General features: G+C 36.4%; 3 protein-coding genes and 1 long non-coding RNA gene across 10 annotated transcripts in view; 2 read left to right on the plus strand and 2 right to left on the minus strand.

Annotated features, from left to right (window-relative positions):
• Nucleotides 1-155: 155 nt before the first annotated feature.
• LOC105249106 lies at nt 156-4,841 on the minus strand. The gene is made up of 6 exons (XM_011254331.3): nt 4,477-4,841; nt 2,812-2,928; nt 2,479-2,557; nt 2,205-2,370; nt 1,703-1,840; nt 156-1,473 (listed from the first exon to the last, which is right to left on the minus strand). Exons 1-6 carry the CDS (start codon nt 4,791-4,793, stop codon nt 1,166-1,168), a joined length of 1,125 nt encoding a protein of 374 aa, XP_011252633.1. The 5' UTR covers nt 4,794-4,841; the 3' UTR covers nt 156-1,165.
• On the plus strand, nt 4,021-9,762 carry LOC109609846. Its single transcript, XR_002192458.2, has 4 exons — nt 4,021-4,247; nt 4,328-5,594; nt 6,095-6,222; nt 9,597-9,762. It is a non-coding gene; the product is annotated as an uncharacterized LOC109609846 (long non-coding RNA).
• LOC105249107 (integrin beta-PS) lies at nt 8,319-14,148 on the minus strand. Of its 3 annotated transcripts, none has more exons than XM_011254333.3 (10): nt 13,981-14,148; nt 13,312-13,492; nt 12,885-13,182; nt 12,583-12,811; nt 12,409-12,493; nt 11,598-12,245; nt 11,126-11,437; nt 10,590-10,790; nt 9,966-10,469; nt 8,319-9,668 (listed from the first exon to the last, which is right to left on the minus strand). In XM_011254333.3, the coding sequence occupies exons 2-10, from the start codon at nt 13,489-13,491 to the stop codon at nt 9,603-9,605; spliced, it is 2,523 nt and encodes an 840-aa protein (XP_011252635.2). In that variant the 5' UTR covers nt 13,492; nt 13,981-14,148; the 3' UTR covers nt 8,319-9,602. The 3 variants fall into 3 exon arrangements, with proteins under 3 accessions (XP_011252635.2, XP_011252634.2, XP_025271418.1); XM_011254332.2 differs by lacking the exon at nt 13,981-14,148 and adding an exon at nt 13,752-13,960; XM_025415633.1 differs by lacking the exon at nt 13,981-14,148 and adding an exon at nt 13,728-13,953.
• Nucleotides 14,149-14,445: 297 nt separating this feature from the next.
• Nucleotides 14,446-17,395, plus strand: part of LOC105249105 (DNA ligase 3) — a 33,954-nt gene continuing 31,004 nt past the window's right edge. For 4 of the 5 annotated variants that reach the window (XM_011254329.3, XM_020026870.2, XM_011254330.3 and 1 more), the window contains exon 1: nt 14,941-15,081. The gene's annotated coding sequence lies outside the window, so the exon portion shown is untranslated. Of the gene's footprint in view, nt 14,594-14,940; nt 15,082-17,395 lie in introns of those variants that run through there. The other variant, XM_025415614.1, reaches the window with a different exon arrangement.

The raw sequence follows: 17,395 nt of genomic DNA on the forward strand, positions 1-17,395 counted from the left end.
AAATGTCTATTTTAATGCTAATTGTTTTTATTGTTTTCACAAATATAGAAATAGGAAGATTTTTCCTGTCGTTCTGTTTTTTAAAACTACTAAGAAAATGTATAATTGACTGCACGCGAGGGAGAAGCTCAATACGCATACACACAATGACAATATACTTTCAGTATCGTGTATTTCCAAAGTTAGAGATGCGTAGACAAGACCAAAACGACAGACACCAATTATAAACGGGCTACAAAAACGCGTTTGAGACTTGACGAACGTCTCGTCAGTATCTTCTTGCGCATTTTTTCTTTTTTTTTTTTACACATCTCGCGGACAACATGTTACAATATAATACATTCTTACATCTAAAACATTTGTTCGCGCTACTCAGAGTGCAGCCTCTATTGATCGGTTTTCATCTCTCGCATCCTTACTGCCGCATCGTCCTCACTTAATTATTGCAATTAAGTCAAAAAGCGTGAACTCTGATTTTTTTAGATTAAAACGTTTGTACACAGGTGCATATTTATTACATTGCAAATGTACATACGCCTATTTTATCGTCCAAGATATTAAATACTGTAGTATCGCATCATACATACATATCTACAGTCAAGTCTTCGTATTCTTCACGTCTGCCTTCTTATTCTTTCTATCTTTCTTATTCGCTCACCTTTGCTATTGCACATTTTAGATTTTTTGTACTTTAACTGCTTTTTCATTTAAAATTATAATTTAATTATAATTTAACTATAATTTAAAATTATAATTTAATTATAATTTAATTATAATTTATCACAAATGTGAAGTAGAACAAAAAAGAGAAGTGATGAAGAAGCAGAAAGAAAACGAAGAATAAGAAGGCTCGACTGTATTTATTTAAATAAATAAATTTCCGCTTTCTTTTTCTCTCGATTTTCACACTTTCGTTGTATGTGCAATGTACATCGAGAGATTTGTAACTTAAAACTAAATTCACTTATCTGATTTAACGTCATATCCTTAATCGCGATTCGAAAAAAAAGCAAAGTTATTATTTATCGTCATTCGATAAATTAATTTCACGTTTGCAGCCGATTGTAAAGATTGGTTTTTCTCCTTTAGGGATTTTTTTATTTTTATTTTTATTTAATATGCACACGGAAATAGCATTTTATTTTCTTATACGGATCAATCTTTATCACATTTCCATTTTTATTATTTCCTCTTTATCAATTATCTCGAAATCACTGTCACCATTACTTTCATCGCTGCTAACTGTGCTTATCTTTTTCGCATCGAAGGCCTCCTCCTCGGAAGACGAGGACGAACTTTTCTCGAAGTGGCCCGTCTGAAACTTTATATCGTCCTCGCCCTCAGCGTCATTCTCGCCAGCGCTGAGCTCCAATTCCGACATTTCCACACCATCGGTACTTCCCTCCCCGTAGTAGGGCAGAGTTAACATCTTTTCATGGAAAGCCTCAATGAAATCTTCATCATAAAAAGAATCTGTAAGCAATGAAATGTAACGGTCGAGGTAAATTGATTTCAGGTATTTTGATTAATTCTATTTTGAATCATAGCGATAAGTAAAACAATAAGTATATGACACGGAATCGATTATTTCTTTATAAGTTTAGAAGAGACTTTTTATACGTATATTTTTTAATATCCAAAACACAAGTTGAATTGAATTTTATACTAAAGTTGTGTAAATAATGAGTCTATGACTGTTTACCATTTTGAGTATCTGACAATACGCTCGTCGGAGTCGGCGAATGATCACCCGTGTCCCCTACTCGATTTAGCACCTGAAGATTCGCTTCTGTCACCACTGGTAAAAATTCGTCTCCAATTTCGCTGTCGCATTCCCATTCTGAAAAAAAAAAAACAATATAATAAATGAAAGCATAACGAACATCATCATAAATATTATACCAAAATATTGTATTAAAAAATACAGAGGAAATTTGACTACATTTATAATGAAGATTCATAACTTTTTAACAAAATTTTCTCGATACATGCAAAATATTTTAAAAAATGAAAAATTAATTAATAGAAAATTATTAATAAAAAAAATTAAATTTCTAAACTTCTCTATTAATAAAAATTTATTTTTTTAAATTTTGTAATTAATTTCTTTGGTTTTTTGATTCATTGTTTATTATTATGTAAATTAATGTTTAAAAACTTATAGAAATTTGAGAAACGTTATTCTTTCAAGAAAATCCGCTTACCTCTGTGCGACTTAAAATATTCCGACAGTTTGTCGGAAAGTTTCAAGGGTAACCGCATAATTAAAGGGCCTAGTATGATCCCCCAATATATCGAATAGTATGTTGACGGGTTGACATGACCGAAAAGCCATAGGCCGAACGCTACGAGGCAAACGATGGTGCAATGCTAAAATCGAAATCGTAAATAAGATTCTTTTTTTTTGTAAAATTCTCCCTCCTTTCTTCTTATTTTACGATATCGAATAAAATCGATACTGAGAAAAACAATACTTGCCAATCCTGGTTGTTCGCTCCTCAACTGCCTCAGACTTTTCCACAGCCAGTGAAGTCTACTGCATAGCCTTTGATGCTCTCTGAAAAGCATTTATAAAATTAAGTTTGTTATTTTTATTTATCGTCATCGATCGTTATGCAAAGAGAAAAATCAAGTTATTTTTTAGCGATTTTTACTAATAATTTTTATACAATTAGTATAAAGATGTATAATAAAATTGATTGTAAAATAAGTAATAGTGCGATCTATTCGCGATACGAATTATTTAAAATAAGAGAAGTATACTTGTGTGCTTCTTTAATTTACGCGCAAATGTTCTTTTTAGCAACTTACTCTGTTGGAGCCAGGATATCCATGAATTTGAAGGCGACCATTAATTGTACAATAAGATAAACAATGAGAATTTTGAAGGGTATCCGCGATGTCGGTACTCCAAGCATACCGTAAATCCTGTAAATAGGATACAACCATAAATTTCGAGATTATTTCTCTGTAAAAAAACTCCGAAGAAAGTTTTCGGAATTTTTAAACAAGGAAAAAACATCAATCTCTTTCGCAAAATGCCAATTTGATTTTCAACTAGACCGGAAGAAAACCGGAAGAAATATCGTTGGGTAGATTTGAATAGAAATGTGTCGATGAGGATAAAAAGAAGGAAAAAGAGAGAAGCCTTATTTAAAGTATTTTTATGTAGATATATATGTATATGTATATATATATATATATATGTGTGAGTGAGTGTGTGTATATTTATAAATATAAATATATTTATATTTTATAAATATAAATATATAGTATATATTTATATTATATATATATTTTATAATATTAATATATTAATATTTTATACTATTATAATATTAATATATATTTTACAATAAAATAAAAAATATATATATTTTGAATTTTCTCGAAAATTTATATAAAAAAGAATTTGAAAAAATTAATATTAAATATTGTAAATAAAATCCCAGAAACAAAGTAATTCAAAATAAATCTGCCAATTGACATTTGAAATTAAAAATCAACGATAAATGTCAATTGTATATTTTAAACAAAATCTCGATAAGCTAAAAATCGTCGGATCGACACCGATCTGGTGCAAGGAACATTTTTAGCGAGGTAAGGAACACGTGCGCGCGCGGATCTCATTCGGACAACGTGCGATGCACACCGGAAGTAAAGCGCGCGCGCACACAACTGATTACCGAAGCAAACACACAAGGATCTTATCAGCGAGATTTTTCATCGGTAGGAAAGTCGAGATAATGACGCGCGTTCAACACATAGAAATTGATTAAATACGCGTGTTATCTATATGCGCATACATATGTACATGCACACATGTGCATCACGGCGATGTAATCCCCCCAAGCGCGTTCCGTTCCGGAGCCTTGACCTAGAAGGCGAAGTTACTCTCCGTGCACACGAAACGTAAAACAGCTGTAATAGCGGCGATATGACGTCACGGACGGCCGGGGTCGGGAGGCGCGGCGTCGGGCAAAACATTCGCGCGAACATGGAAAGACGCAACAGCGGGTCGTGGCGCAATAACCGAGTCGCTTATTAAGGACACGCTTAAGAGGAAAAGATATCCAAGAGATCGAAAAGATGGGCGATAGCGATGGAGAAAGAGAAAGAGAGAGGGAGAGGGAGAGGGTGAAGGGACCTCTCGAAACGCGAAGAACAAAGGCGGCTGCTTATGACGCAATCGGTCAAGTTTGAAAGAGAGAGAGAGCTCGCAGAGTCCTTCGAAAAACGCGAGAAAGGTGCGCGATCTCTTTTTTTTTCCTTTCTCTGTTTCTACGCAGATTAACTCGATCCTATTAAAGTCTTTTTTTCTCTTTAGGTATCTATACCCGCTTTACGAACGTGGGAGGCTTGGACGAAATCTGCGGGGGGGCTCGAGGAGGCACAATGAAAATGAAGAGAACCCGAGACAGGGACAATGGAGCGGAATCTCGTGCGCGCGCGCGCGCGCGCAGTTTGCCTTCTTACCAGATCACCACGCTGAGCAGGATGATCAGATAGATGTTGAGGAAGAAGGTAAAGTCCTCCCAGAGCAACGTCTTCTCCACGGCGCGGCAATACCGGCACGTCTCGCTGCTGCACGGATGATGGCGAGGATCCCGCTCGGGCGGCGAGGACGCCTCTCCCTGCGACGAGGACGACGTAGACGGCGACGGCTGCGGTTGACCCGGGTTGTCGTCAACGTCGCGACCCGTCGTCGCCCGTCGATACACCCGGGAGACTAGATTCCACGCGCGACACTCCATGACCCGGCGCGCGAACAACGATGGGAGTACACGATCCATAATCCGGACTCGTCGATCGTCTCCGTCGACGACGACGGCGACGGCGGTGGCGGTGCTGATACTGATGACGGCGACGGCGATGGTCGTCCAGCGTGTATCAGCGACAACGCGCTGATCCTCCTCCTGCTTCTTGTTCTCCTCGTCCTCCGGATTACGATCGGCAAGTCGTAGCGAATGCTACTCGTCGAGCATGGCAAAACGCTCCCCGTCCACCCGCGGATCGGACGACAACTGCGCGTCGTAAGTCGTAAGACGTACCGTGTGTATTAATAGCGCCGGACACACACGACCGAGAGCTCGACGGAACGACGAATGCGACGAGAGACTCGACGAGGGTTTTCCTCAGCTGCCGCGCGCGGCCCTCGAAGGTAGGAAGAGAGAAGGAGGGGGAGAAACGAAACGGAGCGATTGGAAGGAGAAAAAGAGAGAGAGAGAGACAAACGGAGCTCGGGACAGCTGTTGTACGAGAAGCACCCCCGTCGAGTAACGCGAATACGCAGGTAGGTAAGTATACACCTTAACGCTTAGCTATCTGTCATTCAATAAATCTGCGCGCACACATACACACACACACACACATACACCCCCCCGGACAAAGTATATCGTTGCGTTGTTTTTTTTTTTCTAAATACGCGCACTTTTTTGCAGATAACTCGACGATTCTATCGGCAGGAGGGCTGAAGAGAGCCAGATGCGCTTTATGCGCCGTTCTAGACAACCTGACGATGACGCGCGCGCGATGGAGGCCGACTGATGTATAGATATATACGTGATTTCTAGTATGATTTCATAAACACATAGGTACACACACACATGCAGTATGTATATATATATATATATACGCATACGTGCGTCGTGCGCTCTGCGTCAAGTACCACTCCGGTCTCTCCCCCCTACCTTTCCTCGCACTCCCACCCTCATCCTCGCGCGTCGTGTGTATACAAACACGTGACAATTGCAACGCGCACGCGAGTCACGCTGAAAGGAGATACGCACAAATGTATAAGATGAAGACGAGACGACGACGGGAATAAGAACGCGAAATCTCTCCAGAAATTCTTCTTAGGCCCGGTCCCACAACTCGAGTTAATCCGAGTTTAATACGTTAAACTGGATCCTGATTGGTCCATTCACTACTTAAACTCGGATTAACTGGATTGTGGAACTGGGCCTTAATGAATGCATACCTCATCAATGATCCTCTCTTCTACCTTGTCGTTTTTTTGCCCGATCGGAGGATCATCTCTCATGATAATTATATTGCTATTTTTATAAATGCTTTTCCTTTGTTTTTTTTGTAGTGATGGGTCTACATATGGTTTGTAAGGAACTGAAAAGGTCGAAAGTTGGTTCTGAGAAAAAAGATTAAGGATTAGGACTCGAAGAGGACCGCAAAATTCTCTCCCCACATGTCTTTAAATAAGTCTTTGTAAGTAATGTTATCTTTCTTTTCATTTTTCCTTTTGTTGCTATTCGCTTTGATTGATTAGGCTCCCGATTAGCATTATTAATTAATTCCCAAGTTAAGCAATGTATTTTTTCCTTTACTGCGTTGTAGCGCTACGCAATTATTTACATGTTTACACAATAGAAGACGGAACAAGCCGAAGATATCGTTGGAAAATATTTAGAAAAATTTAACAGGATAAGTTCCTTGCTCTGTCGAGATTTTTCGAGAATCAAAATCCCTTACCAGGAAAGTATTCTTTCCATTCGTTTTTACATTATTTATTAGACTAAATCGAGTGTTGTTACCAGTTTTCGAGCTCTGTGCTCTTTTTATTATAAACTTGTTTGTAAAAGATAGTTGAGAAACGTGTTTCGAAATATTGATAACCAGTTTTCGATTATCCTAGATCTGCAGTGTGCGTCGAAATGTTCTAATTTTTAATACAAGTTTTTTTTCACGTGTTTTCAAAATAAATTACAGACCTCAAGTTGCAGGAAAAACAAGCAGAAAGTTTCGATTCATGTCGTGGCATTTCGGGATCAATTATATACCATATCGTTTGCATTTTGACTTAACGTTCTTTTTCTTGAAACGGCAATTTTGAAACTGAAAATTTTGTTTCTTTTTTTACGGTTTATGCTGTAATTTTGTCTGAACGCTTTCTAGCTATTTTTTCATGCTTTTCATATGGAAAGTTTGTTTGGAAATGGTCCCTTTATTCCGAAGGGTCTTTTTGATTGTTCCTTTACAATGTTCATTGTGGGGTGTCCTTGGAGAATAGAATTCTTCATTAAAAGCCGGTTATTTTTAACATTTTGTCTTCAAATTATTTTATCTTTAGAAATAAGCTTATATAGCTTTCGTGTGTGTAGCTTCTTTTTTAAAATTTCTCGAAAATACCTTCAAATCTTTTCTTCGTCCTCTTTTCATTAGTCTAACATACAAAAAAAATAAAATATTTCATTCGTTAGATGGTAACGGTTTCATTCGTTAAATGCCGAAACTTTGCGCTTTAATCCATGGCTCGCATTTAAATCATATGTACACGTCTTATTTACTGGAATAAATGAATCACATGAGAAAAACAGGAAATCTTGAAAGTTTCTTTTTCTTGTGTAGTCATATATAGACAATTTAAATTTCAAATTTTTCAAGACGATAATGGCTTGTTTAAATTCTTAATGAATAATAATAAAAAAAATTAACGAAAAATTTATTTCATAATTTAGTCTCGAAAGAAGAAATTACATTATGAGAAATTTGATGAAATTAACTAATCTGTAGAAAAAAAAGACACACAGAAATAATTCAACGAAAGAATGTTCTTTCTCTTTCTCTCTTTCCTACCAATGCATTTATGCGACAACATGATATGCGTAAACACATGATCGCGTGATACACGTCGGTATAACATTGTATTATATCGTCAACATTTCGTGAAAATTCCATTTTCCTCACGCATCTCTTCTTCCTCTCCTTTCGTTGATTTTAACAAAATCTCCTGTCCTCTAGATGATACAAGGTATGACGAAATAGCAGCGCTTACTAACACATCGTTTTTATTAGTCCTCGCCTAGGGCTTATAATCTACATGCAGCCTATCGAGTTTACGGACAATCGCACGAGTAATGTTGATTACAATAATCAACTCACGTTAGAGTCGAGTAGTACAAAACAAAAGAATAATGCGATTAATAATGACGCAGTTACAGCTGTTGTAAAGTTGTCAAAAAAGATAAAACGGTTCGGAAACAAACAACATGATGAATCGAGATATCATGTTGTCACTTAATCGCCTCTTTTACGGTACGTTACATCGTTGTACGTATCTTTCGGGATCGATGCGCTTCGTGAGATTCACGAGTCAAAAAATAAAGTAGATGATTCGCGTACAATCGTGACTTGTTTATTATCCCCAATTATTTATATATTTTATATATTTCTAAATCCTCGTATTCATCTACTCTTGCGTTAAAAATAACCGATTATATAACACTCTTTTGGTTATATATATAATATATATCTATTATATATATATATATATATATATATATATATATATATATATATTTACGAAATAATATACGAGACATAATAGTTTAATTATCGTCGCGCCGTTAAAAAAACACGGAGATAAAACTTATTTCTATATCCGGGTCGCAGGCAGTACTTTATACATTTATACAAATTTCCTATAAACACTTTCGAGTCTCTTTAATCGCGCGAAAACAAAATAAAAAAAGACCGCGCTTTAATCGATCAATAAAATGATTACGTTATACGAAAAAAGAATCGCAGATAAATGCATCTTCAAATTTTTTTCGCATGAAATTATCCTCATATAGATTGCACTAAAAGATATATATATATAAGATCTTATTCGTTTTCATCCGGAAGAGCTTTTTTCTATTTATACACAAGATGTACAACTTAATATACGCGATATATTTCAGGAATAAATCCAGAATATATGATGTTATTTTATCTTGTCATTGCAGATATATGGCCATTCTAATAAAATTCCTGATATAATTTACTATATTTACATCTCATATCTCACATGAAATGTTTTGTTAACTAATGATTCGAATATATCTTATGACTCACTCTAGTTGCTTTCAAAGAAAGTATAAAATATCGAAATCTATCTATAGTTTTGCTTATCTTTCAAGCGATGATAAAAATCAATTCTGACCCGAAAGAATAAATGTATATCTAATGCGTATAAAAGATACGGCCATTGAGAAACGATAAAATAAATCACATAGGAATTCTCCTCCTATTACTTATCCTTTTACTTGTCCTTTAAATCCATTCCAAAATTATGTTATCGCATATTAAGTTTACACCTCTTTAGTTTTGTACCTCTATACGTATAGCGTAAGAAATGCAAAGATAACTAAGAGTCGATTGCAAATATACCGTCGGTCGTGACATTAAAAGGCACTTGAATATTAAAATTAGCCTAACTAACTTGTTTTCCTTAAACCACGATCACGATAAAGTATAACGTTATAATTTTGTAAACAAATGACGCGTGTGCACGCGCGTCCATAACGCAGTCTATGTTATATGGCAGTATTTTTAGTCGTTCTTTACAAATATCTCAACAAAATAGAGTATATATTGTATTTAAATATTAGTTACCTTTAAATAATTATGTATACGCTAAAATACGTTAGATCTAGATCTTGTTATGCCGCTCAGAGTTACGCGTCTCTTTACGTAGCTACTCAAGATCTTGCTGAACTCGAGACGAGGCACTGAGCGCGTAGTCGCCGTTCGCAAACTGTCGCGTCGTGTCGTTGCGATTTCTTCTTAAAAGATCTGCGTTATTCTTTTTCTCATTTCAGAGCACGTTATTTTCCGGCATAAGTTGGATTCTTAAACGTGGAAGTGGCCTGCTTATAAATTGGATTCTCTCCCTGCAAAATTGAAAGAAGGAAAAGATTAAGGCTAATTAAGACAATTAATTAAGATGATATAATTAACATAATAAATCTGATTAAAATATTTCTACATTCAACTATATAATATTTCAATTATGTCTTATTATATAGTCTTTTTGTATAACTTTTAAATAATGTATGTAATGTTTTGCAAATACTATTTATATCTTGTATTTAACACATTTACTTGAAGCAATATAAATTGCAAAAACTATTGTTAATTTTAATTTTAATTTAATCTGATTCATGATACGAGAAATAATCAAATCGTACCGTATCCCACTTGGCCATCATCCTCTCCTTTTCAAATCGGGCAAACTCCCGTCTATCGTGTATCGTCGTCAGCAGTTTCCATAGCAGCAGCAGTGCTAGACCGACCAAGACTACCGCCGCGATTACGCCCAACACGATCCCGAGCATATAGACCTGCGGGGGGCATTCGCGTTCTTTCTGAGCGCGCACTTGCAAGCAGTTGGTTTCGTTGTAGTAATACACGAAATTGTATTTGCAGTCGTCTTCATCCGTGCCGAAGCACGGCACCTCATCGTTGTCTACGTCGACGATCACCGTCTCCACGCTTTCAGGCACGAATTCCTTGCAGTTTTTCGCGCACTCCTCCGGATCGCTGTAGTTTCCGGTATTATACATCTGACATTGCACGCACGGCTTTAGTTCCTCGCAGCGGCTCGGGCAAGTCGGACATTTGTTACAGTGCTTGCCAGAATATCGAGTGTTGCCTTCTTCGTGACAGATGCATTCACCACAAATACAATCGCCCTAAGAAGAAATGAGAGAGAGGATGGATAGATTAGCGAATGATATTTAAATTCTTCGAGCTTCTAATGAGTTTGAAATTATTTTGGAAGGGAAAACAATATAATTTTCTTGCATACTTACGTGACCTGAGCAGAGTACGCCATTCGTAGTTCCCGGCGCGATGCAGGAGTCGTTGGAGGACCTGCAGTTACAAGACTGTCCGATCCAACCAGCGTTACAGATGCACTGTCCGCATTCGCAGGTACCATGATCGGAGCAGAGCTTACCCTCATCGCGGTCGCAGGAGAAGTTATCGCACTCGCAAAAATGTCCCGATATTATCTGCAAGAATAGTGAGTTTGTGATCTCGCAAAAATGTTTAGTAATAAATAATTAGAAAATAATTTTATTTCCATACAAAATCTTTTTTCACTTTACTTCAAAACTTTGATTTTATTTTGTTTTATTTGTCCACGCGTTTCTAATTTCATCATATCTTCATCATTGAAAATAACTCGTGTAATTTAAAATATTGAATATACGATGAAAATTAATTTGAAAAATAAAAATTAATCATAATTTTTGGCATTAAACTGAAATAACTGTAAATTCGTAGATAAAATGATAAGAAAAATATCCGTCATAGAAATCGACATGCGAGAGAAATAAAAAAATACCTCCTTCGGGTTTTCTCGTTCCTCGCACTCGCACTGACCACAGGCACATGTGCCGCGACCGGAACAATCCACGAGAGTAGTGTTATCGGGTCGGCACAATTGGAAATGCTTGTCAAAGCCAGTGAGCTCTTGATGCGGGCTGCATTCACAACGCTTGCCAAAGAATCCATCGTAGCACTCGCAAACGCCGCACTTGAGCGTGCCTACGCCGTTGCACTCGGGTGATTTTTCCTCGTACATGTTACCATGACGCTCGCATTCACAATCGCACAACATCTCCAGATTAACCGTGAGAGTCTCATTTATACCAACCTGAAGGGAAAAAGAATATGATTATAATGAAAGCAAATAAAACATAAATAAATATATGTATATCTTATATATAGATGCAAATTAAAAGATAAAAAAAACTTGATAGACACAGATTCTAGTTGATCAATCTCTAGTGCAATGCACTAATGCATGAGCTTACCGGATAAATGTCAAACTTTTGCTTCCATTCCGATCTGTTGGCCGGACAACTAGTGACTTCAATCTCCGCGATAAACTCCACCTTCGTGCCAACTTTTAGTCCATCGCATTTCGATGTCTCGACCACTGGTCCAGTACCCAAACAGCTCGAGAAGTATTTGATTTTAATCGCGCTGCTAGCTGTGTCCTTCATCTCCACCGAGCTTGAAATAGCGTCGTATTGTTCGCGGATCAGTTCCACGACATTGCTGGAGTCATCTGATAGTTTACCGGCGAAGGAACCCTCTACGTGCTTCGTAAGTCTCTTGTAAACATTGATCTGTTCCTCGGTGACTGCCCATATAACATTTATAGCATTTTGCTTTACTTTTAGATTGATTTGTGAAATGCTGGGATAATCCTGCAGGGATGAGTGAGTGTACGTGCCTCTGGAATCTAAATGGCACAAACCATCATTCGGCTTGATGATACCACCCAATTTACCATCGCCCGCATAATGAAAACCGGCGTCAGTCGAGAATACCAGTAACCGACGTGCCTTTTCGCGCCAGCCTATTTGATTACGGCAAACTATTGCTTGCATAATCGCATCAAAACCACCCTCTGGTGCGTCGAGATTGCCAGACACAGACGCATTACGAACCAATCCCTGTAAATGAAGATGTCTATCTAAAAAATATCGCCACATGTAACAGAATAAGATGACTGAATTTTTAATTATCTTTATTATTATCTTTAATTTAAAATTCAGATTTGTCAATTTCAAAATTAATTCCGGATTTAAATATGTATATTTATGAATATTTCTGTACCGCAAACTTGCTCGTATCCTGAGATAGCCTCATGATGTTTTTATATCCGTAAGGCGCCGCACAACCGTCGCATGGTTCGATAAGACTAAAATCAAAGATAAGCCAGTGAATATTGACACACGATACACACGACAGGTAACAGGCATACTTTGTTCGGTTTATCTCACAACTTACGATTTAGGCACAGTATTGACATATGGCATCACTACCTTGTCAACAAAGCTACCAAAACCTAAACGAAAATTGCTCGTAATTTTACTCATGCTCTCGACCAACAATTGGCCCAAGTCGGATAATTTCTTCTTATCGTCCTCCATGGATTTACTCAAATCCATAAGGTAGTAGAGATCAACAGGATAATCCTCCGCTTGGGAGTAAGCAAAAGACATTCTATAAGCTTCGTCTGAAACGAATTTTCATTATACAAATAACATGAAAATTTACAGTTTTATTTTTATTTAATAATAATAACTTACTTATTCTAAGTTTCAGATCGACCTCTTGTGGCCACATTTGCACGGCCTCCTGTCTTCTACTTCCAGCGCTGCTTGAACTTTCCTCGTGAAAATCAGAGGAGGAATTGGAAGATGAATTGGAAGATGAGAAAGAGCCTTCGATGCTGCTATATCCTCCTGCACCACCACTACCCTTTGTCAAATTACGATGTCGCAACATGCTAAAGACATTGTCAGGATTCCATGTATAATTGAGAGGACACGTCGCAAATATCTTGGTATTGATATTTGGAAGGAAGCATCTTTTCTCAGGGAATTTCTACAAAAAAGCAAATTTGATTCAGAAATATTGATCAAATATTAAATAAATGTAAAAAAACTCTTTTCTTTCTACCACATAAGTTTAGTAGAGAAAGCAAAAGAGAAATAAAATTTAATATAGACTTACCGGTGCTGCGCACCAAGCACAGTGCGGAGTCTGTATGCATTCATGGCAAGTCTGTTTACTGATACAAGGATTCATGCCTGTCAATCTCTCTGGAGGAGGATAATTGGACTGAGCGAATGAAGTCAACAGGCCCGCTACTAATATTCCCGATACAACGAGCCATCTTGAGCTGCCAAACATTCTGCAAAATTATAGACAGGCCAATAAATCTCTCAATAGACAAACATCCTTATACATATAGATACAAAAATTAATAATTAAAACATAATCTCTCCAGAACTTGAGAGACTGGACTGGAAGAGTTAACAATGCAACACAAGATATAGAAAAACGATAAAGTTAGAGGAGGGAGAAGAAGAGGAGCTTGTATAGGACGCATGGAGAAAAATTTTTGGCAGATCGACGAAATAGCGCACCTAGAGTTATACATGTATACGTACGATCTTGTCCCCATAGTGAAGGGGAAAAAAAAGAAATCTCGGATCGAGACGATACGAATAAGCGAGACGATCGACACTTGTAATCGCGCACCTCCCGCGGCTTATTCATACGACGGCGATGCCGTCATCTTTATATTTGCCGAGCAACATCACTCGCTCGCGTATGACTAAAGCAGCGGAGGACGATAAGGATGAGATATATCTCTCTTCGTGCGAGACGCGGGCTTACTTAATCGTGCGAGAGACGGTGTCCGTCGTTCTTCTCTGTTTTCCCGAATTACGTTTTACAGTGCATCACAAATGTTGTTTGGTTGATGTTTGTCCCTTCGTCGCTCGGGATCGCCATAAATGGTAATCCATCAAACGAAGCGTTCCGGAGGGAGTGCTCGTATCTCGCCGCGTTCGTCTCCTTCCCGTAACGAGCGCTGGGAAAGTAATCGACCAATCGGGGCGAAGCTCGCTGGGCTCTGATTGGCTGGACGCGGCGCGCGCGTTCATCTCTCGACGCGGATTGGCTCGTCCAGTTTGGTTCTGCGAACGGGGCTTAACGTCACCGTCGAAACGAAAAATAACTAGAAAAATAACTAGACTCTTCGCACTGTCACATTGGCAGCACTGTGGATTTTGAAATATAACACAAAGTGGTTGCGCGCTCGTTTACCTCGTCGAAACTTTGCATTGTGATACAAAATCGGGAATTTCGAGTACATTTTTTGCATCATTGTGAATCGTATTCTGTTTGTGTTGAACTCAGCTGTGACAGTTTGTGCCAATTCATCAATTTTGGAACATTCAGCTGGCATTTCGAGATGCGAATGATATCGATTATCGCGATAAGCGAGGTAAGCGCTCGTTCATTTAACATTTCATATTTCGAGTGAACGAATTATATATGTTTGAGAAACAGTTTTATAATATTTTATATAAAAATATTAATAATAATACACACTCCAAAAATATTTTATTAATGTTAATTATTTATGCGATATTAAATTTGTGGAATTTCGTGCAAAATATTGGGAGCGCGAGAAAAACATTTTGAAGGAGTATTTTTTTTATAAGGATGCGCTTGTAGATTTTTTTCATTTCTCTCGTATTTTATCAATGTTAAGCTGCACGAAAAGAGAAAATTATATATAGAATTTCCTAGAAAGATGGCATCGGAACGCAATGCTGCCACTACAAAGAAATAAACAGTTGTTTCGTGATCGATATTAAATTCATCGTGTGTGTAAAAATATTTACAAAATGTGCAGTATTTGTAATTTTAATTAAATCGCGCGTACACGAACTTGTCGTTTTATCAGGCGATAAAAATCATTATTTTTCGGTGAGTATTAATATCGTTTATCATCCAGAGGCTCTTATAATAAATGTAAGACGATGATATTTGACGAGAAGCGCCGTTGCACGTGAATACGTCGGTCGAGGTTATTTTTTGCGACTAGGGAGAGATATTGCCTTTAGGTTTCGTCACATGTATTTTAATTCCTTTATCGGGAGTTTTATTTCTCGCTAAGCGGAACTTCTTTTACGAAAAATTCGTCTGCAAAAGAATTTATGCTAGCATATTATTTTATATTATTTTCTATATGTTAACTTTTAAGTCTTTTTTTCTGTTTCTTTCTCTCTCTTTTTATGTATATAAATATTATATATTTACATGCGTGTATTGGTTTTATGTATTATATAAAATTTTATCTGATAAAATAAAAAATCTCACTTAAAATTTTTTATTCACGTTTAAAAATATACGTGAAATATACATGTGAAAAATATACTATATTTTTAGAAAAGTACGTTTACAGTAAAGATTATTATATTTTATTTTTTATATTAACATTGATTGTATTATTTTTCGAAAAATACATAAATCAAACAGCGAGCAAAAACCGCGAAACATCTCTGTCGATAAAGTAGCTTTTATTTACCATGACTCATTTTTGAATTTGCTTCTCGATTATTCTTATAGATGGCGCAAAAATGAAGTTTCGTTTTTTATGTCATTTATTTAGTTTCCTTCATAATTAACGCGCCATTTTCTCGAGTAAAATTATAATTTTCGCGAACGCTAATTTTACGTATCATTATCGAAATTTCTTGCAAAGTTGCAAACGTTGGAGGAAATACGCACTCCTCGATCCTCAAAAGAGGAATGATTGTCATCGTATATGTAAGTTTATATTTTATTATAAGTTTTATATTTTAAACGCAAATACAGCACAGATCATTGTTGTTACATTGCAGCAATATTGCGGCAATATTGCTGGAATGTAACAACAATAATTTATTGTATGGGAAAGTTTTTAGATTGTATTATCGCGCAAGAAAAATTCAAAACCCAAAGATTTTTCTTCGCCAAAATACTAATTATTCCCCGCATAAAACAAATATATAATACATCTTGCAAGGAAAAATAATTAATTTTATCTGACGTATCGAGATGAAAAAATAAAGCACGCTGAAAGACTTTGATGATACAATTTTTATTATTATATATATATATATATATGTATATATATATATATATGTATTGCTCGCGTGAGGTACATATATTCATTGATACATTCGCGTGTCCTAAGAGAGCATTCTTTCTTCTTCTCATTCAACTTTCGAGCCTCTCTGAAGGAATCGCGAATTCGAAGAAATATAGATCGACAAGAAAAAGAAAGAGAGTAGGTCTCGTCGCGCGAGAGGGACTATAAACAAGAGGAATGACACACACAACACACGAAAAGAGCGAGAGTTAAGTAAGCGCTAAATAAATAAAAAAAATAAGAAAAGAACACGGCACTACGATTTCTCTCTTCGAAAAGGAAAGAGAGACGGACTCACCCGGTGATTCATAAATAACGAAGGAACGCGAGCGCCTTTCTCAACCCCATCGATGTGCATTGATTCTCGTGAAATATTCTTACACGCACTCCCCTTTCAGGTATATATCTATCTAGCTGAAGAGCTAATAGTAAATTACTAAAATAGTAAATTAACAAAATTACCTCGCGACAAAGAAGAAATGGGCGCAAGCGTTCTTTCGACTTAACTCGACTATAATAATAATAATAATATATAATAGTAGTAATAAATACATATTATTAGAGACGAGACCCCATGTCGATAACTTTGTAAATCCGATCGAACTGTTAGTCGCCTATAAATTTTCCCGGATCTCGTATTATCGTAAAAATGTCGCTCTACTGCTCTGTTAAATCGAATCAATGTATATTATCATTGAAATCATTGTAAATCAGTGAAATCTCACTAAAAGAATCAGTAATATTTTAAATAACGCGTCTTATATTATAATATCGTATATGAGATAAATTCGTATATGTAAATAATTTAATAATTTAATAATTTAATAATATATTTAATAATTTAAATTTATATTTATATATGAAATAAATTTATATTATATGATATATTTTGTTAAAATATATCTGATTATCTAATATTAATTATACTTGTTTTATTTCAGATATGTTCAGGTATGTTTGAGAGCTTCTCTCAATAAATACAATCTAAAAATAAATAAGGAAAAGCTCGAAAAGCTGCATCTTGTAAATGTACGATTATTACTGATTTTTCAATGAAATTTTGCGTAAATCTTTGTTAGTGGGACACACACACAAGAGACGGAGAAG

This window comes from Camponotus floridanus, unplaced genomic scaffold (genome assembly GCF_003227725.1).
Source record: "Camponotus floridanus strain SB8 unplaced genomic scaffold, Cflo_v7.5 scaffold124, whole genome shotgun sequence".
NCBI classification, from domain to species: Eukaryota; Metazoa; Arthropoda; class Insecta; order Hymenoptera; family Formicidae; genus Camponotus; species Camponotus floridanus.